This window comes from Hyperolius riggenbachi, chromosome 1 (assembly GCF_040937935.1).
Source record: "Hyperolius riggenbachi isolate aHypRig1 chromosome 1, aHypRig1.pri, whole genome shotgun sequence".
Taxonomy (NCBI): Eukaryota; Metazoa; Chordata; class Amphibia; order Anura; family Hyperoliidae; genus Hyperolius; species Hyperolius riggenbachi.
In genome coordinates this window covers 251,606,406-251,632,791 of record NC_090646.1, presented here as the reverse complement: position 1 = coordinate 251,632,791, position 26,386 = coordinate 251,606,406, and the positions used below count along the sequence as shown (strand labels likewise).

General features: G+C 42.1%; 2 protein-coding genes across 3 annotated transcripts in view; both read left to right on the top strand.

Moving 5' to 3' along the window:
* CCSER1 (coiled-coil serine rich protein 1) overlaps positions 1–26,386 on the top strand; it is a 1,139,724-nt gene that overhangs the window by 34,367 nt on the left and 1,078,971 nt on the right. The window lies entirely within an intron of this gene.
* LOC137571276 (uncharacterized) lies at positions 7,025–9,138 on the top strand. Its single transcript, XM_068280217.1, has 3 exons — positions 7,025–7,038; positions 7,202–7,303; positions 8,268–9,138. The coding sequence occupies exons 1-3, from the start codon at positions 7,025–7,027 to the stop codon at positions 9,136–9,138; spliced, it is 987 nt and encodes a 328-aa protein (XP_068136318.1).

The following is a 26,386-nucleotide window of genomic DNA, read 5'->3' as shown; positions in this document are numbered from 1 at the left end:
ATCCCGACGGAGTCCCGACGAATCGCTGCACATAGCCGCCGCAACTGCCGTCATCGCCGCTCGCCGGGACCCCCAGGATGCAGACTCTACTGTCTGTATGATGGCAGAGTCATGTGAGCCGGTCAGGAGCCACTTTCATTGGCTCCTGACCCTGTATTTCAATGTAAGCCAATGGGAATGGCTTACATTGAAAGACAGGGCCAGGAGCCAATGAAATCGACTCCTGACTGGCTCACGTGACTCTGCCGTCATAGAGACAGGCAGAGCCTGTGAGATGCAGCGAGAATCGTCGGGTTTGAGCGGTGCGATCGGCGGATGCGCGCTGTAGACAGTGATTGAGATCTACGCCTTGCCAGCCAGGAGCCCACCAATACAGGGGGTAGATCTCAATCACTGCGGTCCTTAACTAGTTAAAAGGCTGGAGAAAACAAGCTATTGACCATATGGGTTTATAGTCAGCATATGCATAAAGGAGCACCTTAGGGATATTTGGTGAATAGCTAAAAGTATATGCAGAGACTTGCCTTCCATTCCTCCTGTCATTGTAGATGCTCTACAGGCATTGTTTAAACCCGATCAAAAAATGTACAAGCCTTTATAAAGAAGAATGTGCAGCTTCATATAAGCACTATCTAATGATAAAAGGCAGGCTGGTAATACAGATTGTGATACCAAAAGGTGGAATCACGTGATTAATTTCAGCTGAGTGTTTTTTTTTCTTAAATTACTAGTGTAGAAATATATCAGCTACAATGTGCTGCGATTGGCTGCTGGGGAGTGACATACCCTAAATTTCTTATGCCGGGAACACACAATGCAATTTCCCGCCTGATCATCGGGAATCGGGCAATTATTTCCGACACGTCCGATCCATTTCTGATCGAGAAAGGGATAGATTTTGTGTAGTTATCGTCTGAAAATCAATTTGGACATGTACACATGCTACAACTTCCTGGCCGATCATTGTCGGACGGGAAATTGCATTGTGTGTTCCCAGCATTAGTGGCAGCACCTTTTTGTGAAAGGAGTCAGGTGGGCTTGAGGGTAGTAACTGGCTTTATGTTTCATTAAAAGCCATTATGTTATTGTGCAAGGGGCTGACATGAGAGCAGTGGATGTACATAGGCAGACACATATGCACTCATCACTAAGTATCTGAGTTATTAGATTTGCTAAGATTATTAAGTCTAAAGGACTGCTTGCATCCACCATGGATCTACATGTGCGTCTCTGCAGTCCTCAGCCCAGTGAGGCTATCAACCTGAATCGAGAAGTATATGGAGGCTACCATCTTTATTTCCTTTTTAAACAATACCAGTTGCTTGGCAGCCCTGCTGATTTATTTGGCTGCAGTAGTGTCTGAATAACACCAGACACAAGCATGCAGCTAATCTTGCTTGCATCCACCATGCATCCACCATGGATCTACATGTGCGTCTCTGCAGTCCTCAGCCCAGTGAGGCTATCAACCTGAATCGAGAAGTATATGGAGGCTACCATCTTTATTTCCTTTTTAAACAATACCAGTTGCTTGGCAGCCCTGCTGATTTATTTGGCTGCAGTAGTGTCTGAATAACACCAGAAACAAGCATGCAGCTAATCTTTCCCAATTTGACAAAAATGTCAGAAGCACCTGAGCTGCTGCATGCTTGTTCAGGGTCTATGGCTAAATGTATTAGAGGCAGAGGATCAGCATGCCAGCCAGACAACTGCAGTTGCCTAAAAGGAAATACATATGGAAAATTCCATATCCCTCTCACTTTAGGTTCCCTTTAACTCTGCCGATCAATAGCAGGAATGGATGAACATCATTAATATATTATGTCAAATGACATCATGGAATCCCCTTCTGTATGAGCTAAAAATAGAAATGTAACACATTCATATAAACTGAAGTAATGTATGAGACCAACAATTTATGTGATTTCTGCTCTTACCTTGATTTGTTTGCCATTAGTTTAGCTTTACGTTCTTAAAGGGACACTGAGCAGAGGGTGAAATTCAAAAGCTGGGCTTACCCGGAGCTTCCTTCAGCCCCCCGTAGCCCACAAAGTCCACCGGCATCCTCCTGACTCCTTTCCTGGCCCCGCTGGCGGCTCCAGTAATCCAGCGACTTCATCTGAAGTTGCGTGTGTGCAACCCCAGGGTGCACCCTGTGCATCATCACGCCTGTGGCCATAAGAGTGCTGCGCATGCGCGGTTCAGTCTTTAGAAAACCGCAGACGCCAACGGGACCAGGAAAGGAGCCAGGAGGATGCCCATGGACCTCACGGGCTACAGAGGGCTGGAGAAAGCCCCAGGTAAGTCCAGCTTTTGAATTCCCCCCTCTGCTGAGGGTCCCTTTAACCAGTAAAACACCCCCAGGCTGCCAGTGCTTGGTATATGTTTTAACACTACAGCAGTCATTAAGAAGTTTCATCTGCTCAAGTGACCTAAAACAGTCTACCATTCAGATGTATTCCCAGGAACAACTTAATTTGCATATGATATTACGATTTGTAAACACTTCCTCAAGCAGAAGTGTAAAAGCGTGCAATATTTTGTGTTATCGTTGTTGTGGTAACAGTGCTGTAATGCTGTAAAGCACTCCTGCATATGGAATCCTGGTGACACTTCTGTTTACATTCTCCACTGACATGCTATATTTGAAAAGCCTAGCACAGAGTAAACATAGGTTGGGCCTGCAGGCCGATCTTGTTAATCAGTATACTGGGAGCACGTGCTTTAGTGCAGCGTAGGATGGTAATTAATTAACAGCCAGCTTCATTTCTCCAGTTTCTTGAGACAGGTGACTCCTGGGCTCTCAGTATAACAGACCGACAGTTTTCATTTCTTACAGGTGTCACAACACTTGCATGTCCCTGGTAGTTACTTTATCTCTGCATTATTACATTATATCAAACAGCTTTTAAAGTAAACAGATCAAGACGCGTGCCTTTAGGTTCCGGCATGGCTGACTGCTGATAGGGGCAAGGTGGGGCACTTTCTCTCTCTGGCTGCATTTAGTGGGACTTCAGCTTATATAACCCTCTCGCGTCCATGAGGTGTCATGTTGGTTCCCTACTGCCTGAACATACCATGATTCATTGATGTTTCTGTGCAGGAAAGAGCTATAGCACAAAAAACATGCGCATGGTATTTAGGCCCTTTGCACACTTGCCCCCTGCATTGCCCCTCTTCCGCGTCGCTTTCCTGTTGCAAGAGTAATGCATGTCTATGGTAACTTGCACAGTTTACATCACGGTGCACCGGAAGTATGCAAATTGTCGCAATGCCTAGGCAAGGCTGCACTGCGTTACCGCATGATCCGTGCCTACCACATGGATTGTACAGCAATGGAAGTTAATGGGTGACACAGCTAGTGTGAAAGACACAAGCGCCGTGTGATGCAGGGTGCATGCGTGGACTGTCTGGAGTCCCAGTGACATACTTCCTGTCCAGCAGGAAGTATGTCACTAGCCGGGGTAGGGGGAGGGGGGGTAGTGCTATGCATATGACCCTGTTGCTGCACTGTGGCACAGGGTCATATGAAGGCTGATTTTTGTGGTACGATGCAGTGATTGCACCGTATAGCAACGTTCTGTTTCTATGCAGAGTGACATATGTGTGACATCATGCGGTGGGCGACGCAAGAGGTGGCACAAAGGAATTATCCCAGTTGATTAGGCTGGTGGATTGCCTGCAGGTTGGGGTCGGAAGCTACTGTACACACGTCGGATTATCAGCTGAGGCGGTCGTTACCTTTAATCCACATTTATAATGCAGCACCACTAGGTATTTGTTAGGGAACTCTGCATGGCATTAGATAAAGCAGAAACTTCCTCAGTGAGATGGAATTCTTTTTGTGATCTTATTTATTTATTGTATTTATAAAGCGGCAACATATTACGCAGCGCTGTACATTAATTACTGTTACAGACAATATTTAGGGGTGACACACAGCAATAAGACAATACAGGAATACATGCAAACCAGATCACGCAGCACAGTATTAGTACAAAGTAATGCTTAGTCAGTTGTTCCTGTCTTATGCAAATGTTTGCACTGTCTTTGCTCATGAAATCAAATAATTTGATATGCTGTTAAAATTTGGTTTGGTGACTACGGATTAAAGGGTACCTGAGGCGGATGAAAAGAAAAGTTTTATACATACCTGGGGCTTCCTCCAGCCCCCTTCAGGCCAATCAGTCCCTTGCTGTCCTCCTCCATCACCTGGATCTTCTGCTATGAGTCCCGGTAATTCAGCCAGTCAGCGCAGTCCGGCCACGTGCCGCTCCTACAGCCAGGAGCATTCTGCACCTGCGCAATAGTGCTGCGCAGGTGTAGTACGCTCCTGGCGGCGGAGTGTGTGCATGCGCACTTCGCCAGACTGGCTCAAGTACCTGGACTCATAGCAGAAGATCCAGGTCACGGAGGAGGACAGCGAGGGACTGATTAGCCTGAAGGGGGCTGGAGGAAGCCCCAGGTATGTATAAAGCTTTAATTTCATCTGCCTCAGGTTTACTTTGTTAGTACTATACTCTACATATGCACTCCCCACAGAGATGCAGGGAATCCACTGATAACAGTGGTGTAGCTAAGGAGTTGTGGGCCCCGATGCAAGTTTTACAATGGGGCCCCCCAAGCAATCTATACATAGCAATTGATACGGCGCACCAAAACCTGCCAATGGCAACTACAGTGTCAGAGGTGCAAGAAGGGGATGGGGAACAGCTTGTTAATGATTAGCACCATTCAAAGAATCTATAGAAGTGATTATTATGAGCACAGGACCAATAGAGAGCTAATACTGTAGTTGAGGGAGGATCCTTCGGCCCCCTCTGACCCAAGGGCCCCGATGCGGTGTCTACCTCTGCAACCCCTATTGCTATGCCCCTGACTGATAATGTTGTGCACATTGAACACAGAGGTGTTGCCTATCACCCATAAATCTGGTTCAGATTGTGCATGAAAAATGTGTAATAGGGGAAGAATCCCCTCAGTCCCCTGCAGAGTACCTGCACATCACTCTTACATGTACCCACAGTTAGATTACCTAGGGCCTGATCCATGTTCAGATTGTGCATGAAGAATGTGTAATAGAGGAATAATCCCCTCATTCCCCTGCAGAGTACCTGCACATCATTCTTACATGTACCCACAGTTACATTGCCTAGAGCCTGATAGATGTAAAAAAAACATGTAAATATTTACCTAAGGGTCTAAACTTTTTAAATATCAATGTAAAGATGAAATATTTCTATATTTTTATTATTTTAAACCTGTAAATAGTGATAGATGCAAAACGGAAAACATGCACCTTTATTTCCAAATAAAATATTGTCGCCATACATTGTGATAGGGACATAATTTTAACGGTGTAATAACCGGGACATATGGGCAAATACAATACGTGAGTTTTAATTATGGAGGCATGTATTATTTTAAAACTATAATGGCTGAAAACTGAGAAATAATCAATTTTTCCGTTTTTTTCTTATTCTTCCTGTTAAAATGCATTTACAGTAAAGTGGCTCTTAGCAAAATGTACTTCCCAAAGAAAGCCTAATTGGTGGCGGAAAAAAACAAGATATAGATCAGTTCATTGTGATAAGTAGTGATAAAGTTATAGGCTAATGAATGGGAGGTGAACATTTCTCAAGTGAAAACGACGGAATGCGAATGGGTTAAGTGCACCTGAGTTCTGTATGATTTTCTTTTAATAAAATGCTGACACGTGAGTTTATAAATGCTGCCAATAGGCTGCATTACATTTCAGCCAAAGTGGCAACAGACGGGAGGCTGAACTGCTCGATAAGGGTGCAGTTCAGTGGCATAGTAATAGGGGATGCAGAGGTAGCAACTGCACTAGGGCCCCTGGACCAGAGGAACCAGGAGGCTTCAACTGCTTTATTAGGGCTCTTTCACATCACAGGGTGCGTTGAGAAAAGCTGAAAGTCTCCTTTTTGCTGTTTGCGTTTTACTACTTTTTGTTGTGCGTTTTGCTGCGTTTTCAACGCAAGTGAATGCGGTTTAGTGCGTTTTCAATGCGTTAACGCAAGTATGAAAACGCAGCGTTTTTTTTTTTTTTTACTATTTTGAATAGTGTGAAATGCAAATTAAAGAGAAATGATTGGTTGTTTGAATATCATTCAGTGTATGGTGCCTAGAAACACTAGCCTGGCAGTGATTGGTTTAAAAAATAAACAAATCTTGGTTTGTTTTTTTAACTTTAAAGTGTACCCGAGGTGACATGTGACATGATGAGATAAACATGTGTATGTACAGTACTAAACCTATTAATAACCAGGGTGTTTTACTTGTTTTATTTTGCTGCCTGAAATAGTTGATTTTTAAGGCTGGAAATGATAGCTTCTGTCTTGTCAGAACCTTGTCAGGAATATAGTAAACATCACTGATAAGCAAATTACCACCATAAAAGTTTTTTGTGGCAAAATACATTTTCTACATATTTCTGAGAGCAGATGGAGAGAGAAAGGGTCGATATAGTTCATGTATTTTCATTTAGGAACACTTAATAGACTGCAACTGAGCAGAGACAACAAAACATTCAATCTACTTTCTAAATGTTTAAATATAAAATAAAATCCTGGGATGTCTTACAAAGTCATTTTTAGGAGTAGGAGGATAAATATAATTGTTTATCTCATCAGTTTATTTTCACCTCGGGTTCACTTTAACAAATGCATTTTCTGGTGACATGATTGGTTAATTATTTTGAATGCCAGTGATTGGTTGTATAGAAGTGTATATAAAGCAGAGTTACTTGCATAGTCATTTGTGGGTTTGTAGTAGAGGAGTAATCAGTTCTTTCAGCTGTGTTAGTTTGTACTTTCTGATAATGTATGCTGAAGTTGGTTTAGCTTTAATCCTTATAATTGCTATTATGCAATTAAGAAGAAAAGCTCAAAGGAGGAGGTACTGGGTGCATCCATTGTTGATGGAGCGACAACAGAAGGGTGCTTTCAGAGTGCTGTATGCTGACCTCAGGAGCCATCCAGAAAATTTTTTCAACTATACCAGGATGACAATACCCAGGTAAGCCTAATGTCATAAAATGTAATGTGCCCGTGTGTGTGTGTGTGTGTGTGTGTGTGTGTGTGTGTGTGTGTGTGTGTGTGTGTGTGTGTGTGTGTGTGTGTGTGTGTGTAGTGTGTTAAAAAGGTTTATATAATTTTTGTAATTTCATTTTATATTACAGTTTTGATGCACTTCTGGATATGTGCCACAGTGACCTATTAAAGCAGACTACTACATTCCGGAACCCAATATCACCGGTTGAGAGATTAGTCATCACATTGCGGTGAGTATGTAATGTAATGTGTTATTGTATGTTAAAGTGAACCTAAAGTCTGGCCCAAAAAAATGAGATGAACTCACACGGGGCTTCCCTCAGCCCCCTGCAGCCGATTGTTGTCCTCGCAGCCCCGCTCCTATGGTCCAGGACCCGCCAGGAGGCCGCAATAGCAGCATATGCGGCGATATACAGGCTGGGAACGCGAACACTCACTCGCTTTCCAATTTCTGTCTGCTGGTGACGGCCAAACCGGAAGTGTTCGCCGGCGGGTCCATGGCCATCGGAGCGGGGCTGCGAGTGCAACGATCGGCTGGGGGGGGGGGGCTGAGGGAAGCCCCGGGTGAGTTCATCTCTTTTTTTTTGGCCAGACTTTAGGTTCACTTTAAGCAAGTGTTCATTTCCATACATGTACATGGTATTGTTTTTTTTTTTGCTTCAAACCATTGAACTGTGTGTGTGTGTATTAGTAGTGCTCCAGTGTTTTGTACTATGGATAGCACAGCTGTGGTCGGCAGTGCTCTACATAGTACATAACCCTTGTGGGTGTGTTGTATTTTTGATTTTGGTTACTTACCTTCAACCCATACAACCGTTATGTACTATGTATAGCACCTAACTGTGGTTAGCAGTGCTCTACATAGTACATGACATTTGTGGGTGTGTTGTATTTTTGATTGTTTTTTTACTTACCTTCAACCCATAGAACCGTGTGTTAGGAGTGCTCCAGTGTTATGTACTGTGGATAGCACAGCTGTGGTCGGCAGTGCTCTACATAGTACATAACCCTTGTGGGTGTGTTGTATTTTTGATTTTGGTTACTTACCTTCAACCCATACAACCGTTATGTACTATGTATAGCACATAACTGTGGTTAGCAGTGCTCTACATAGTACATGACAGTAAACTGTAGTATTGGTAACATTTGTTTTTGGGCAATTGGAGTTGATTTGTATTTTAATTTCATTTTTAGATTCTTGGCAACTGGCAACAGCTACACCTCTTTGCACTATCAATTTAGATTGGGGATTTCAACTATTCAAGGCATTGTGAATTCCACCTGTCGTATAATTTGGGCAGTCTTACAACCAAGGCACTTGAAATTCCCGTCTAGTCAAAAGTGGCAAGAAATTGCCGATAACTTCTGGCTTAAACACGGCTTCCCAAATTGCATTGGGGCAATCGATGGGAAGCATGTCCGGTTGATTTGCCCCCCTTGCAGTGGTAGTAAGTACCATAATTACAAAAAATACTTTTCGATAACACTGCTTGCTGTCGTAGATGCAGACTACCGCTTTACATATATAGATGTTGGAAACTACGGCAGCAGCAATGATGCAAGCATATTTGAAAGATGTAAACTGGGTGTACGTCTGAATGACGGAAAGTTGGACCTTCCGCCAGCGAGACCTTGGCCCGGAAGAACCGAACCGAAGCCTTTCACTTTTGTTGCTGACGAAGGATTTGGGTTGAGTGTGAATGTCATGCGGCCATATTCTCAAAAAAAAATGAACTTGCACAAGACTGCTTTCAATAACAGACTGACCCATGCACGTCGTGTTGTCGAGTGCACTTTTGGTATACTCTCCAATAAATGGCGTGTATTTCACACCAGCATGCAGTTACATCCAGAAAACGCTGTGCATGTTGTCAAAGCTGCATGTGTGCTGCACAACTACTTGCGGGACATGGAAGGTGGGATTGTGCCTGAGATTATTGAACATCCGTTGGTACAAATTGCAGGACCAATCCCCAGAGGATCATCTTCAGCACTGAACTTGAGGGATGAGCTGTTATTCTATTTCATCAATGATGACCCACGTAGTTGGCAGTACAAGGACTAAAAACTGACAAGTCCAGAAAACGTTTACATGGGTTTTTTTGCAATAAAAAAATAAATTTCTGGTTATTATATGAAATAAAAGAAGTTACATTTATTTTTCTGTACTTTTCCTCCTTACTTACTACCAACAACATGTATGAAAAAGTTGTACATATGTGTGATATTGTATTTTTATGCTGCGCACACACGTTGATTTTCCCCGCTACATTCGCGTGAACAAATGAGTCAATTGGATTATTTCAAGCATGCTCGATTTTATTTCTAACGGTCCTGCCGTCGATTTTGCATGATAAGTATACAAAAGCAACGTCAGGAATGATAGAAATCCAATTAAGCATGTTTTAAATAATCGACTTATCCATTCGATAATGCGAATCGAGTGGGGAAATCGAAACGTGTGTACACAGCATTATGCTGGGTACACACTAGGAGATTTTCTGGTCTATTCACTGTCATATCGATTATTTTCAACATGTCCAATTTGCTTTGCGATCTTTTTCTGAGCATTTTCCGATAGATTTCCGTGCACTGTAATAGGAAATCGATCCGAAAATGCTCGGAAAACGATCGAAAAGGAAATCTAACATGTTGTTCTCCAATTTGTAAGTAAACAATTGGATATAAAAAAACAATACACTTGGGTAAACATACCCTTTCTTTATTTGCTTGTTAAAATTTGCACATTTTTTTTTTTTATTTAGAGAAATAAACACTGAAATAGTGTCTGCAACAGTGCAAAAGTGTACAGTAACGTACTGTAAGGTATCGAACATTATTAAAATGCAAACATCAGCTGCAAAAAACAGCACAATAACAAAAATAACAACACAATGTCAAATTAGCATAACGCCAAAAATTTTTTGGAGAAAGTGCTACATATACACATTTTTCAGTATTCAAGGTAGGCATTTTTATTGAGTACCCTCTACCTTTTAAATGAAAAGAGCAATAAAAGCATACCAATACCACAAATTAACATAAATATAGCTATAGTTTGTGTTGGGGGGGGGGGGGGGCTCTTAAATTACATAGCGACACATCCTCCTGCTCCTTCCTTTGCTGTTTGTGTCATATTCATGTCGGCGTTCCAGCAACTTGATTGGACCTTGACCCGGACAAAATACACCCTGCGTGCGAAGTACGTCCTTCCCTCTTCACTTCTGGCAGGCAAATAGTGATCGGCTCAGGGGCACGCTGACCCCTCTGACTAATCCGTGATTCGTGTCCGCTCCAGTTCATCAAGCCTCACATGACAATCAATTGACGTTTGGTGTAATGGAGCGCACACAAAGCGCAGATAAGGCACCGTGCTTCTGAGACAATCGCTACATGCCATCCAAAAGTGAAGAGGGAAGGACATACTACGCACACAGGCTGTGGAGGTACAAGCAAGTTACCGGTACATCTGCAAGAATATGAAGCAAATGGCGGATGGTGAAGGGGTTGCTATGTAGTTTTAAACCACAACACACTGCAGCTATGTTTATTATCAACCGACATGTGTGATTCTAACATTGCTGTATCCAAATGCACTGAAAAACAAAAAAAACAACCACTACAGGTTTGAAAGACCAGGTAAGGTGTTATCATGACCTGTCTAAAATATCTTTGCTACGGTAAGGCCCAGTTCACATTTGCAGTTTTTAAATAGTAAGTGTTTTCAACAAATGGATCTATTCACAAAAACCCATTGTTAGAGATATGTTCTAGTCCCCCAAATCCTGAAACTGCTACAGTCCCTATTTTTCACATACCATGCGCTTTGTTCTCTCTGTGTAAGACGAGGAAGCATCTTCCGTTGCCTGTTGTACAATTAACGATATGAATTTGTCTACTGAAAACGGATGCAATCATTGAATGATCTGCTCAGTTTTCAGTATGTGAACAGGCCACATACCATCCGGATCAAGTTAATCCAAAACCACATTCACTGACATAAAACGCAAATGTGAACTGGATCTTACTGCCTACATAGAGTTTTGAACAGTTTGGGGGACTGTGAAGCCACCTAACTTCAGAAGCATACCGCTTGGGTAGAGAACGGGAGACATTAGTCTCTGCCACATGTAACAAAAAAAAGTGGAATGTTGGATACACACGTTGTGGTTTCCCGTGCGAATCGCAGTATCTATTCCATCGATTCGATTATTTCGAACATATTCAAGCGTGTTTCGATAGATAAAGTCGTCGATTAAGCATACTTCATATGTAAAATCGACGGCTGTATCCATCGAAACACGGTCGAACATGTTGGAATTAATCGAATCGACGGAATAGATACTGCGATTCGCACGGCACAGCGCAACGTGTGTATCCAGGATAACGCTCACATAAATGCAGGACAGTACTGGTCTTTTTTACCTCAACGTACTAAATATATCTTTCCATATGTGTAAAAACACAAAACCTCAGCATACATAACTGTACAGTGACACACCAAAAAATAGGGATGGACGATGTACATAACAGCAATATAGGTGATCTAGTGTAAAGGGAAACAGGTGAAGTAAAGAAAAGCTCTTGTATATATATTGTGCTTCCACTTGCCTCATACACGCGGATGGCTCACACGCCACCAACCACCACTGCCTGCATCTACGAGAACCGGCTATCGCCACAAACGTCATTGGAGGCAGAGTAGGCTTGGTAAGTGTGCCCTCTATTTCTTCAGCCGCTGCTGTTGAGATACGTAAATAGCTCACTTCTCTTACACTACAGTGCCTCAGACTGATGGAAGAGCAGTGAACCGGTTCTCGTACATGCGGGCACTGGTGGATGGTGGCATGGAAGTGATCCGGGTGTATGTGGCTGGAGGAAGGTCAACGTATGAACAAAAGTTTTTCACAACTACAGCTCTCCGGTTACACAAACACTAGATGTATGTATAAGTTCCAAGAACAAATTATCATGTTATCGGGGTGTACATGAAAAGTAGGTATTTATCAATAAGTTGAAATTGGTGCACATACCACTAACAACTTTATTAACATATTCTAACTCTCCACTGTAGGTAAAATGAACAAAAGTTAGTCAACCCCTAAAACATTTGAAATTTTAAAGATCAGTGAAATAATTGCCTTCTGAGGCACTACTGTCACCCGCATTGCTGTCTTGTTGTTGAAAACCCTGTTGGGCCTGGGTGTAATCAGTTGGAGGGTTTGTGTTTCTTTGAACACTTCGATTTGGTAAATTTTGTGGACTTGGGCAGCCAGACCTTAGCTCTTGCAGAAATGAAGGCATATTAGTATCAGACTCATATGTTTGGGGACGTTCAATAATATCAGGGAAAGAATATGAACTGCTCATGTACTGAAAATTTGAATCCCCACTTTGACTATCACTACGTCGGGGTGGAAAGGATTGAGGACGCACTGTACCACTTTGTGGTTGTTTTTTAAGCTGGGTCTGCTGTGGGTTGTTATCTGAAGACTGTAGATGATATTGCTGATAGGTACGTTGTACCTCAGCATGTGTAGGCACATTTGGATGAGCTGGTTTCAAAGAATACTTTTGTAAATACTGAGCATGCATAGACTGACCAACATTGCCACTATGTGGCACTGCATGTTGTATAGGAGTACTTGAACGTACTACAGGTTGCTCACGATAAATAATAGTAGGAGGAGGTAAACAGGCAGTAGAGGGAACTTCAGCAACATGATGAACACCACCAGAGGCAGAAGGGATGTGTGCATAAATTGCATCTAACAATGCATGTCTTACACCAAACATATTCGAAGCGGGCACTCTTTCAAGTAGAGGTATCAAACTTTGTGCTAAAGATTGTGCTTCCGACATGGGCTGTTCCTTGCCCTTAATTACAGTCATGCATGTTTTCAGCGACGTCATGAGATCTTCCTCTTTGCTTTTTTTGGTCATTTTTTTACCCCTGCTGTCTGTAGTTTTTCTGGATGTTTTCCTACCAGCACTATCCGAGGTGCCTTCAGTGTCCTCTATAAGTTCCTGTGTTAAATCAACTTCAGTATCCAATTCTTCGGTACGCCTACTTTTCTCCGATGTATCCATAGATAGGATGGAATCATCATCAGAAGAGAATGTAATGTTATCCTGTGTGCTATAAATAAAAGAAAATAAAACATTTAAGGATTGTTTAATAAAAACTGGGGAACAAAAAAAAAAATTGGTATACACTTACAGCCTCATTTCCAGACAAGGCCTGAGGAAAGCCATAATTGCTGAGTGTTTATACGGTTGTCGTTTGGAACGACCGGAGCCACTACGCTGCTCTTTTCGCTCAAGTTTGACCTCTTTTGCAAAATTATCGCGCACATGTCGCCACTTATTCTTCATCTCTGCAACTGCAAAAAAAATAATAGATATATATATATAAATATAAAATGTAGGTGTTCAACAACATTAGGATCATTCAATGATAATTCAAGTTGTTAAGAGTTATCAGACATTTTCTAGTAAAATAGGCACTGCAAGCTCCCAGCATGTCCCTCGCCGCAGCTCTCCCCGCAGCCGTTAACCGCAGCTCCGACCTGCTCCCCGGCAATGACGTCAGGGATACCTCTGGATTGCCCTGTATTGTGCCTGCGCAAATGGCGCTGTCAATGACATCACGTGGGTCGGACCTGGCTGTGCAGGTGCATTACTTCAGTGCCTGTGCAGTCTGTGTCGGAGATGCGGTAACGGCTGCGGGGACATCTGCGGCAAGGGACATGCAGGGAGCTTGGGGTTGAAGGAAGCCCAAGTAAGTAGTGCCGATTTTAATACAAAATGTCTGATAACTCTTTTGAGTGTACTTTTAAAATGCTACACTACAAATGCCCCACCATCATTCTGCTAACACTAAAGCTAGCCATACACCAGTAGATTTGCCATCACAAACGGATAGATCCCTCTGATTGAATCAGATTGAAGATGGAACATATTTTACTGAACACAAGATTGTGAATCGATTTCAGCATGAAACCAATCACAATTTGTGGTAGTTGTGGTACTGCTGCTGCTGCCGCTGCCAAACACCCCCACCCACAAACACACACTACCTGCTTTCGGCCAATACAAGATCCCCCCGACCTTCGCTGTGTAGGGACGTCATCGGGTCTGCACTGAGCAAGCGCAAACCTGTTCAGATGACATCACTACACCACGTGACCCCCGCTGTGGAGTGCAGATGATCCCGAGAAAAGTGGGGAAAGATTGGGGAACATTACTGGGAACCAACTGCAACATATGGAGCATCACAGTTCCATTTCACATGTGGGCATGCAGTATATGGTCAGTGTACAAATCTGCATAATCACTTTCAATTACATCTATCTTTAATCTACCTGACACGCCCAAACAGAACATACAAATCTACTGATAAAAAAAGACATTACAGACTGTAGTAACAGTGACAAACCTGTGTCCTCCTTCTGTTCCTCTGACCAAAGTGGCCAATCTTCAACGAACAGCTCCATGCTGATTACTCTCCAGATTTTGTTCTTTTTATTGGTCTTTTTATAGTCCTCGTTGGCCTTGTCATACAGTGCAGGATGCTCCTGCACCTTTACAATAAGGTCCTCGATGTCTATGTTGATTTTGGGGCCCATTTCTTTTTCTGCTGCGACACAGCTCCTGCTCACGTCCATCCACGCTCCTATCTGGCCCTAGAAAGGAAGTGACAAAGCGGAAGTTGCCTCTTTGCCTTCTGGGACTGATTTTCTGCGTTGAAAACGGATTAAAAACGCACATAGTGTGCGTTTTACATTGACTAACATTGCAACGCATAAAGCTAGCGTCGGCCAAAAAACTGCGCCTGGGTGCAGTGTAACGCAACGCACAAAAACGCTGCGTTATATGTGAAAGCTAAAATGAAAGTCTATGGACTTTCATTTTACCTTGGTTAACGCAAACTTTATCCCTTGCGTTGAAACGCAGAAAATCTGCCCTAATGTGAAAGAGCCCTTAGCTCTTTATTTGTGCTAAGCTTGTAATGATCACTTTTATATGTGCTTTAATTAGTTGTAACCATTAATAGATGCTTTTCCTCCCCAGTCTACACCTCGCTGCAGCTGTCCTTGGCAGGTTTGGCGTCCATATGAATTGTAATGTATAGAGTGCTTAGAGGACCCAATGTAAAACTCTCACTGGGGCCCAGAGCTCCTGAGCTACACTACTGGTGCAGTTTTTCCTCCTGTGTGAAAGTTGGCCTAAGTCTGTTTGGCTTCTTTTATACTGCTGTTCTGAATACAGTACAAGAGAATGAAGGCTAAGCTTCTGAAAAATACAACAGCTATAGCAAGCTCCTTGGTTAGCTGATACTATATAAATCATTTATAAAACACCTGGCAAGAAGCTCAAACAGCGGCCACCTCCTACACTACTGACTGCCTGAGTTGTTCACTGCTATCTTCTTAGACTATGCCAGAACCTTTGGGTAGCTAGCAAGAATTGTGCCTACGTATTAGTACGCTGTTGGTGAGTTGGACCCAGAGCTAGCCGAATGATGGCTCTGCCTGCTGCCGGTAAACTCCAAGTGATGTTAAAAACTAGGAGGCTTAATTCGCGGCCCGGTGATCTTCGGAGCCCTGAATTACTCTTACGCACCCCGTGCTGCAAAACATTGCTGTTATGGGGCGCCTGATTTTCGGCAACCGTCGCTCAGCGCCATGCGCCAAAATCACCTGCTTCGATAATTGTTACAGGGGTTAATGAAATACTTGCTCTCTGTGTTGGAGTGGGGAGAGGGGGCTAGACATAGCAGTGTATACTTGAGTCCTCCATAGCATGTGGAATTATAACCAAAGCTGATTTAATTTTTACTATACTTGGTACATAGATATCTTGAAGAAAGTTTTTTATTTTTTTCAATAAACATTTGCATACTATTTAACCAGTGTTGCCCTGAGCTTACCTGATAGCAGTGAGAGCCACCAAAACAGGAAGTGAGTGGAATTATCGCAAACACATTCCCTCATGCTGACAGCAGTGAAAGCATAATTGCAGTCCTGACTCTCCCTCAGCCGGTGCCATTGAATTGAAAAGAAAGTGTTGACTGGAGTTGGACTTTCATTTCAATTCAGTGTATTAAATAGCCTTTTTAATTGAAATAAATTAGTGAGTATTGTCAGAAAAAGATGTATATATGAAAAGGAAATCTGTGATTTATTGGCAACAGTTAAACAAAGAGAACCACAGAGGCTGCTCTTAAAAGCTCAGCCTGCCTGTATCCTGCAGAGTGATTACATAGATGTCTGGGTAAAATAAATGACTTAACTGATCTCAATGCAGAATATTAATTGAGCGTTTGAGATGAAAGAATGCCTGCGCTTTAGATGCTGTGCAGGAAAACAACAGAGACCTGTAAATTGATATCATTTGTGACGGTTTTGGCATGTAATCGCCCTTAGATGTTTCTTTACAAAGGGATCCATGACCATGATTCCTTCACATGTACAGCAACCTCATCGATTTTCCTTAATTTAATAGATTTTTTTCACGCTGGCATGCATGTTTCACAGGACGAATGACCGGACGAGTCATTTTCCCTGTGTAATAGGAAGCATAAAAGGTTTGATTAAAAAATTGTACAGTGGCTCTTTAAACAGCCCATGCCGTTTGGCACGGCACAATGAAATATGACAATGTACGAGCTGGTGGGCTGGTATTAACATACGAGAAGATTGCCAGGGGAAAAATGTACAGTTAGCACATTGTAAAGGACGGATTCTACAGGAGGTTAGTGTCCTCAGGTATAAGCCCAGTTTATTGGATTTCTCTAGTCATTTTCTGCTGCTATAGTAAAATCTGCTTGATTATAAAGGTTATTAATCCGTCTTTTTTTGGAAAAGGTTGCCTCAGCTTTTTTTTTTTTTCTCTCCTTGGCGCTCGCTAAATGCTTTAAGCTCTTCCAAAATGCCAAGAAAATATTTTCATTGCTGGAAAGCACAAGTGGCAAGTAGAATGAAGAGCTGGCACTAAGTAAGGCATTTTGTAGCTGCTGATAAACACTCCTCTCCTCCCTAGCTTTATGGTGTATTTCTAGTTACTGCATCCAAGCCAGTCAGTATTTCTCGCCATGAGGTCAGACTGAAGTCCATTAGCTGTAGGTAGAAATTGTTTTCATTACATGCTGAAATTTTAATGCACAAATTGAGCTTTGAGTGTCCTTTTTCACACTTACATCACTCTGGTTCGTCTTGTTGCTTTATCTTTTTTTTGGGATAAGCAGGTTCAGTTCTACTTATAATGAATATTACTCATTATACTGATTGATTATAAATATTATATTAAAGAGGCACTGTAGTGACAAGGAAGGATGCAGTACATTCACACTGTGGCTGGGAGCTCAATATGCAGTGCAGAAACCATATGTTTTCTGCACTGTGCGTTTTTTATTTTTTTTGCTGGTGTGTTTTTGTATGCCTTTGCAATTGCGCATTATATTTGCACTCTTCATGCATTCTTTTGTGTTTCAGGTTTGCACTGTTTACTAATCTACTTAATCAATGGCGTAAAATAGAGTACCATATTAAAAAAACTTACTTACATGCTGTAAAAGCGCATTCCTCTGCGTCTCCATTGAGATACATTTTGTGTGTTTTACAGGCATTTTTGAAAATCATTCAGCAAGTTGTGCATTTTCGAAAGTGTAAAAAACACATACAGTGGGTTGCAAAAGTATTCGGCCCCCTTGAAGTTTTCCACATTTTGTCACATTACTGCCACAAACATGCATCAATTTTATTGGAATTCCACGTGAAAGACCAATACAAAGTGGTGTACATGTGAGAAGTGGATTGAAAATCATACATCATTCCAAACATTTTTTACAAATCCATAACTGCAAAGTGGGGTGCGCGTAATTATTCGGCCCCCTGAGTCAATACTTTGTAGAACCACCTTTTGCTGCAATTACAGCTGCCAGTCTTTTAGGGTATGTCTCTACCAGCTTTGCACATCTAGAGACTGAAATCCTTGCCCATTCTTCTTTGCAAAACAGCTCCAGCTCAGTCAGATTAGATGGCCAGCGTTTGTGAACAGCAGTTTTCAGATCTTGCCACAGATTCTCGATTGGATTTAGATCTGGACTTTGATTGGGCCATTCTAACACATAGATATGTTTTGTTTTAAACCATTCCATTGTTGCCCTGGCTTTATGTTTAGGGTCATTGTCCTGCTGGAAGGTGAACCTCCGCCCCAGTCTCAAGTCTTTTGCAGTCTCCGAGAGGTTTTCTTCCAAGATTGCCCTGTATTTGGCTCCATCCATCTTCCCATCAACTCTGACCAGCTTCCCTGTGCCTGCTGAAGAGAAGCACCCCCAGAGCATGATGCTGCCACCACCATATTTGACAGTGGGGATGGTGTGTTCAGAGTGATGTGCAGTGTTAGTTTTCCGCCACACATAGCGTTTTGCATTTTGGCCAAAAAGTTCCATTTTGGTCTCATCTGACCAGAGCACCTTCTTCCACATGGTTGCTGTGTCCCCCACATGGCTTGTGGCAAACTGCAAACGGGACCTCTTATGCTTTCTGTTAACAATGCCTTTCTTCTTGCCACTCTTCCATAAAGGCCAACTTTGTACAGTGCATGACTAATAGTTGTCCTATGGACAGAGTCTCCCACCTGAGCGGTAGATCTCTGCAGCTCGTCCAGAGTCACCATGGGCCTCTTGACTGCATTTCTGATCAGCGCTCTCCTTGTTCGGCCTGAGAGTTTAGGTGGATGGCCTTGTCTCGGTAGGTTTCAGTTGTGCCATACTCCTTCCATTTCTGAATGATCGCTTGAACAGTGCTCCGTGGGATGTTCAAGGCTTTGGAAATCTTTTTGTAGCCTAAGCCTGCTTTAAATTTCTCAATAACTTCATCCCTGACCTGTCTGGTGTGTTCTTTGGACTTCACGGTGATGTTGCTCCCAATATTCTCTTAGACAACCTCTGAGGCCCTCACAGAGCAGCTGTATTTGTACTGACAGTAGATTACTCACAGGTGCACTCTATTTAGTCATTAGCACTCATCAGGCAATGTCTATAGGCAACTGACTGCACTCAGATCAAAGGGGGCCGAGTAATTATGCACACACCACTTTGCAGTTATTTATTTGTAAAAAATGTTTGGAATAATGTATGATTTTCGTTCCACTTCTCATGTGTACACCACTTTGGCGTCAATTCACCAGAGAGGATTTACTAAGAGAAAAAAGGTAGGTAGTTTATCTCATGAGGTATTTTAACACTCTGGAGTCAATTCACCAGTGTGAGAGGACAGAGAGAAAAATGTTCGATAGCAGGGGATAATGGAGAGATATGCATGAGGAAAGTGTGAGAAAGCAGAGAGTTAGGGAATCGGTTTTAATGATTTACATGGGATACTTTTCCTCTCTGTAAGCTTGAAAGTGAAGCATTGTGGGTAGGAGGCGGAGTTTTACCACTACCGGACCAGAGTATTCCTGCCTTTTACTGCCGGATCATATCATAAATCATATCACGAGTGAGTCTGAACTTCTTCATCACCTCTGTCTCAGTAAAATTATCAAGAACTGTTCTCTCACGAAAAATACGAGGGGCGATTAAACAAACCCTCCTCCTGCGCCTTCGTCTCCTCATAATAGAAGCAAGCTCTAAGGCCTAGTGCACACCAGAGCGGTTCGGCTGCGTTTTGCGATCCGCTTGCGGCTGCAGATACGCTAGGGTAATGTATTTCAATGGGCTGGTGCACACCAGAGCGGGAGGCTTTTTGCAGAAACGCATACTCCCGGGCTGCTGCAGATTTTGGATTGCGGGTGCGTTTCTGCCTCAATGTTAAGTATAGGAAAAACGCAAACCGCTCTGAAAAACGGCAGTTCAGAGCGGTTTGCCAGGCGGTTTTTGTTACAGTAGCTGTTCAGTAACAGCTTTACTGTAACAATACATGAAATCTACTACACCAAAAACGCTTCACAAAACTGCAAATGCTAGCTGAAACGCTACAGAAAAATAAGAAAAAGCGTTTCAAAATCTGCTAGCATTTTGCGGATCTGCTAGCGGTTTTTGGTGTGCACCAGGCCTAACAGAGTAAGCTCAAAAGGCTCCATCTTCCACAGCAGCAGCTGCTGTGTGAAAACCACGATATCTCCAGGTTCATTCAGGGGATAAAGAGATGAAAAAATAACGAATGGCCACAACCCCTTTCTTCCCTGGTGAATTGTGATTTGGAGAAAAACTAACTACTAACTATCACTTATTTATCTCATACTTATCTCACATTTATCTCTTGCATTTCTCTCTGTCGATATTTTCCCCTATACTTCTGGAGAATTGCTATTTGGAGATATCACAGGAGGTAAATTACCTCCTAAGAGATAAATAGGTTGGTAACCTCTGGTGAATTGACGCCTTTGTGTTAGTCTTTCATGTGGAATTCCAATAAAATCGATTCATGTTTGTGGCAGTTATATGACAAAATGTGAAAACTTCAAGGGGGCTGAATACTTTTGCAACCCACTGTATATGCGTTTTTACATGCGACCTACAGACTTTCATTAGCGGCAAAAAAAATGCTAGTGTTTTCCGCAACAGTAGTGTTTCTGCGTAGTGTGTTTTCTGTAACTTTCCCATGGCTCACCATGGCTATAGTAGTGCTCATGCTTTGCAGTTTCACGTAATACCAAAGAAATATGAGAACATTTCACAAGGCCTGAAGCTGATCTGAAGGCAAACAGTGGCCTACTCTTGTCATCCTGAATATGAATGTATCTTGTGCATGATCTAAAAAAAGCCTCCTTCACTAAAGAACAGGAAAAAAGACAAATATAGCAACTATCACTTCTGTAAAGTTGCTACAAGCAGTTATAAGAGACTCAGCAATTTCCACTTTTTTTTAGAAAAGAAAAGGTCATCTTAGTATAAGCTTTCAAATTTCCAATTAACAGAAGCACTAATGAGTTCACTAATAAAGATATTGTGCGAAAATTTCTTCAAGCCTCATTAACATATGAATCTAACTTTTCAATACATTCATTAGATCATGACTCCTTTACTAACATTCTAATGATAATTAAAGCATTTTGGCTGTTACATGTATAACTTTAATTTCAGTGCTTCGGTGTTTATAAACCAGTTTTTCCTGAGAGAATCAAGAGGTGCAAATGTGCTTAATGCTGAAATATTTTATGGTTTGCACCTGTACTATTTATACATGTAATTCAGTTCATTTGTGTTATTTGTTTCTTTACTAGCAGTTTGCAGTTTATCATTAATTTTATGATTTAGCATCTTTTTAAGGCATGTTCATCTCAAAGGACCTCTTTTAAACTTTTTTTTTTAAATACCCCTATAAAGCAGCTGGATGAAAAAATCTGTGAAAGTAGGCCATATACGTTCTTTCTAACAGTCATATGTCGAGTTTACATGAGGTGTTTAAAGCATAGAGTTACTATTTTGCTGAACTGCCCAGCAGTCTTGGATCAAGAAGTCCATAGAAGATCTGCACAGTGTAAATTAGGAACCATGTTTTTGATTGTTCCATACATAGGAAGACACCATCTGACTGTTATCTCTAACAATCGTTTCTGGGCCACACAGGGCCACCTTCGTCAAGGCACAGCACAAATCATACTGTCTTGGCAAAAGGGATTTTGTGTGGCACTGAAACGATTGTTGGCAGTAACGGTCAGATGGTATCTTTCTATTTGATGGAACAATAAATGCACAGTTCCTAATGGACAGTGTGTTGACCTTCTAGGGGCATTTGTATTTTGTATTGCTACTCGTCCAGCACCTCTATCCATACTGCCGTAAGATGTGCAATGCTTGGATTGAATATAATAGCTGGACATACCTAGGGACTCTTCAGTGCCCTTATAACATACATGGCCCCCAGCTTTTTTAACCTACTCTCCGTTTTCATGCTCTCTTCCCCAATTTGGAAGCTCCAACTGAATACAGTCAGAGCAGGGTTGCATGCTACGTTTTCTACACACCCCCTCCCCCTCCGATTGCGGTCCCAAATCATCATGGCTTGGAATTTTCAGGGCATGGGGAGTGTGGATACCTTTGTAACTGCACATGCTCAGGATGCTCAAGGCCGAGGCTACAGCTAACATCTGTGGGGGAGCACACAAGAGCATGCACCCTTCATGCAAAGCACAAACACAGAGTAGAGGCCAACTGAGGGGTCACTGAGGTTATGGGGCACTGAAGAACCCCCAAGTATGGCCAGCTCTTATATTTATATTACGTTCAAGTGTTCTTTTATCAGTTTAATTCTCATCTCTTATTGTCAATATTGTTACATGTGTTCTGTGGCTTATACAATTTTAAATGTTAAGGTGCATACAAATGCAAATGCTTGTGAGGGATTAGGGCATCATCCTTTGGGTAACAGATAGTGGGCCGATCATGGGCATCGGTTTTGATGAGAAAGGAGAAGGGACACAGTGCAGCTCCCAGGGGGAGGGATAAAAAGGGAACAATGTAACTGGGGATCACTATTGCTTAAAGGACCACTACCACGAAACATTACATTTTCAAACACCCCCACAGTAGTTACAGCAATCATACAGAATATTCACAGTGTCATTTATTTCAATGTATTGCATGGCCCTTTATACCACAGTTACTTGTTTGTTTACAACCACTGATAAGGCTTCCCCTAAGATGGGTTTATAGATGCAGAAGTCCGTCAGCGCCAATGCAGGGACTGACGTATACAGTACACAGTGTTATATGGATCTTTAAAAGGCCATGCAATACATTGAAATAAATGACACTGTGAATATTCTGTATGATTGCTGTAACTACTGTGGGGGTGTATGAAAATGTAATGTTTCGTGGTAGTGGTCCTTTAAGGATCCAGCATTACAGATATTAAAATAAGTACGGGGGACATCTTTACACACACACTCAATCCTTTTCCTCATCAATATTTACGATAGCATGAGTATGCAACTATGGGTTTGGCAGCTATCCATAAATTTAGGGACAGTGCATAAAATGACCTCCTTTCTTTCCCTACTCTTTGTGTGTTTTAACTACTTAAGGACCATAGTAATTGAAATCTAAGCCCTGCTTTGGTGGTCACCTGGCTGGCAGGGCGTAGATTTCACCTTTGGTGGTCACCACTGCAGCGCGCATCCGCTGTTTCTGTCGTCGCTTCCCGCCGATCTCGCCGCTGAAACCCGACGTCTCTTGCCGCAGCTCACTGGCTCTGCCTGTCTCTATGATGGTCGAGCCATGTGAGTTGGTCAGGAGCAGATTTCATTGGCTACTGGCCGTGTCTATCAATGTAAGCCGCTCCCATAGGCTTACATTGATAGATACGGTCAGGAGCCAATGAAAGCGGCCCCTGACCAACTCACATGACTCTACCATCAATGAAAGTGGCTCCTGATCAGCTCACATGACAGCAGAGTAGATGTCTGGAGGATCCCAGCGTGCGGCGGTGACGGTGGTTGCGGCGGGTATGCGCGGCGATTCGTCGGGATTCCGTTGTCATTGTAACAGCGGTCTCTGGTCCTTAAGGGGGCAGGGATCGCTGGTACTTAAGTGGTTAAGGTACGTACAAATGCCCAATTTTTTCGAACAACTTGTCGTCCGATTTGTCGTTTGAATGACATGTTGGACGTGTGTACGCGATGTTAACCGACTGATGATAACTGGTTTGCCCGATCCACTCAGCCGTCCGATCTGTTGGACCAACTGTCGTTAAAACGACTGTTAGGTCCGTACATGTGTACAAGCTACTTTTAGTAGTTTTTCTAACTAAACAACTAAACAGACATTTAAACAACAAGACATTTAATTACTCATTTAATCTAGTCCATTGTTCTATCCAGTCCATTGTCCATTATCAAGTTGGTTAAACAACATGTAAATTAGCATATCAGCCGCTTTGTTGGTCAGTGTGTACATGACGTCTAAACGACTTGTTGTTTGCACTTCAAGTCATTCAAACAACCAGTTTAAACGACAATTAGGTGTAAGGTTGGACGTGTGTATCCACCTTTAGTTTAGGCTTAGACATAGTAGTATGTGGAATGAGGCAATTGAATTACCCATTGGGAAACTAACCTTTCAAAAATTAAAATTTCTTTCCCAGTAAGCAAGCTTGTCAGGAAGAGAATTGTAGGAGGCATTAGCAGTTTGTAATGTGTTAACAATAGCTGTCCAGGCACATCACTTAGGAACAATGGCATGGCAGAGAATGAATAACTGTAATGTAAAAACAATAAGTTGTGACTAAAATTCATTTCAGAACTCAAAGTATCACAGATTGTGGAGAGTGGTGTACCAGGTATAAACTACAGTACTTCAGTACAATAGCTGCTGTTTTATAAAGAAGTCTTGAAAAACAAGTGAGTTCTATAAAACTATTTTAATATTCATGCATAGTGAACATTCTAGAACATTCTGCATTTTTTTAAATTTTAAGATTTCAGTTACACTTTAAAATTCCCCCGCACATTTGAAATGAGGAAGCCACTGGTTAAACATGCCCTTATATTATGTGAAAAATCCATCTACCTTCCTACTAAGGATGAGTGAGAACAGTTTTGCAAGAAGTGAAACTGTACCCGCGTGTGTTTGAGGAGGGGGCCACTAGCCGTACCAGGACTTGGCAAAATGAAAACTTACAGAGATATACAGTATATCATAGAGTAGATCTCTTACTTTCACATGAAAATTAAATGAAAGTTAAAGCAAACCTGAAATGAAAAATAAACTCATAAGATTAATAGATTGTATCTGTAGTCCTAATCCTAAATAGGTCTTTCCATAGTGTTATTTTGTATCAAAAGGATAACATCTACCTTTTAAAAGTTGTTAGTGTCTCGCGTAAAAAGATGAGCAAAAATGTTTTCGCCATGAAAATGACAAATTCACATATTTTTAGGTTTTTAAAAATTTGTGTCCTAGGTGCACCACGTGGCAAAGTTGGCTATTTTCCCTTTTCTTTGTATACTCTCAAAGTTTAGCTTTGCACTCATTTGTTTGTTTTTAATTTTTTTTATTGTGGCACATATACAACATATCAGTCATATACAGGGTGGGCCATTTATATGGATACGCCTTAATAAAATGGGAATGGTTGGTGATATTAACTTCCTGTTTGTGGCACATTAGTATATGTGAGAGGGGGAACTTTTAAAGATGTGTGGTGACCATGGTGGCCATTTTGAAGTCAGCCATTTTGAATCCAACTTTTGTTTCTTCAATAGGAAGAGGGTGTGACACATCAAACTTTTTGGGAATTTCACTAGAAAAACAATGGTGTGCTTGGTTTTAACATAACTTTATTCTTTCATGAGTTATTTACAAGTTTCTGACCACTTATAAAATGTGTTCAATGTGCTGCCCATTGTGTTGGATTGTCAATGCAACCCTCTTCTCCCACTCTTCACACACTGATAGCAAAACTGCAGAAGAAATGCTAGCACAGGCTTCCAGTATCCTTAGTTTCAGGTGCTGCACATCTCCTATCTTCACAGCATAGACAATTGCCTTCAGATGACTCCAAAGGTAAAAGTCTAAGAGGGTCAGATCGGGAGACCTTGGGGGCCATTCAACTGGCCCACAACGTCCAATCCACTTTCCAGGTAACTGTTCATCTAGGAATGCTCGGACCTGACACCCATAATGTGGTGGTGCACCATCTTGCTGGAAAAACTCGGAACATGCCAGCTTCAGTGCATAAAGAGGGAAATACAACATCATGTAGCAATTTCGCATTTCCAGTGGCCTTGAGGTTTCCATTGATGAAGAATGGCCCCACTATCTTTGTACCCCATATACCACACCATACTATCAATGTTTTTGTTCCAACAGATTTGGAGGGATGTATTCAATGTGGGTTAGTGTCAGACCAATAGTGGTGGTTTTGTTTTTTAACTTCACCATTCACATAAAAGTTTTGCTCATCACTAAACAAAAAATTCTGCATAAACTGAGAGTACTGTTCCAATTTTTGTTTTGCCCATTCTGCAAATTCAGTGCACCGATCTGTTTCATCCTCGTTGAGATGCTGCAGTAGCTGGAGTTTGTAAGGGTGCCATTTGTGAGTAGCTAATATCCACCGAAGGGATGTTCGACTAATGCCACTCTCCAGTGACATGCGGCGAGTACTACGCTGTGGGCTCTTGCTGAATGAAGCTAGGACAGCCACTGATATTTCTTCATTAGTGACATATTTCATGCGTCCACATTTTGGCAAATCCAACACTGAACCAGTTTCACAAAACTTAGTAAGCAGTTTACTAACTGTAGCATGGTGGTCTCGTAGAGTGTCTTGCATTGAAATCTGCTGCAATGACCCGGTTAG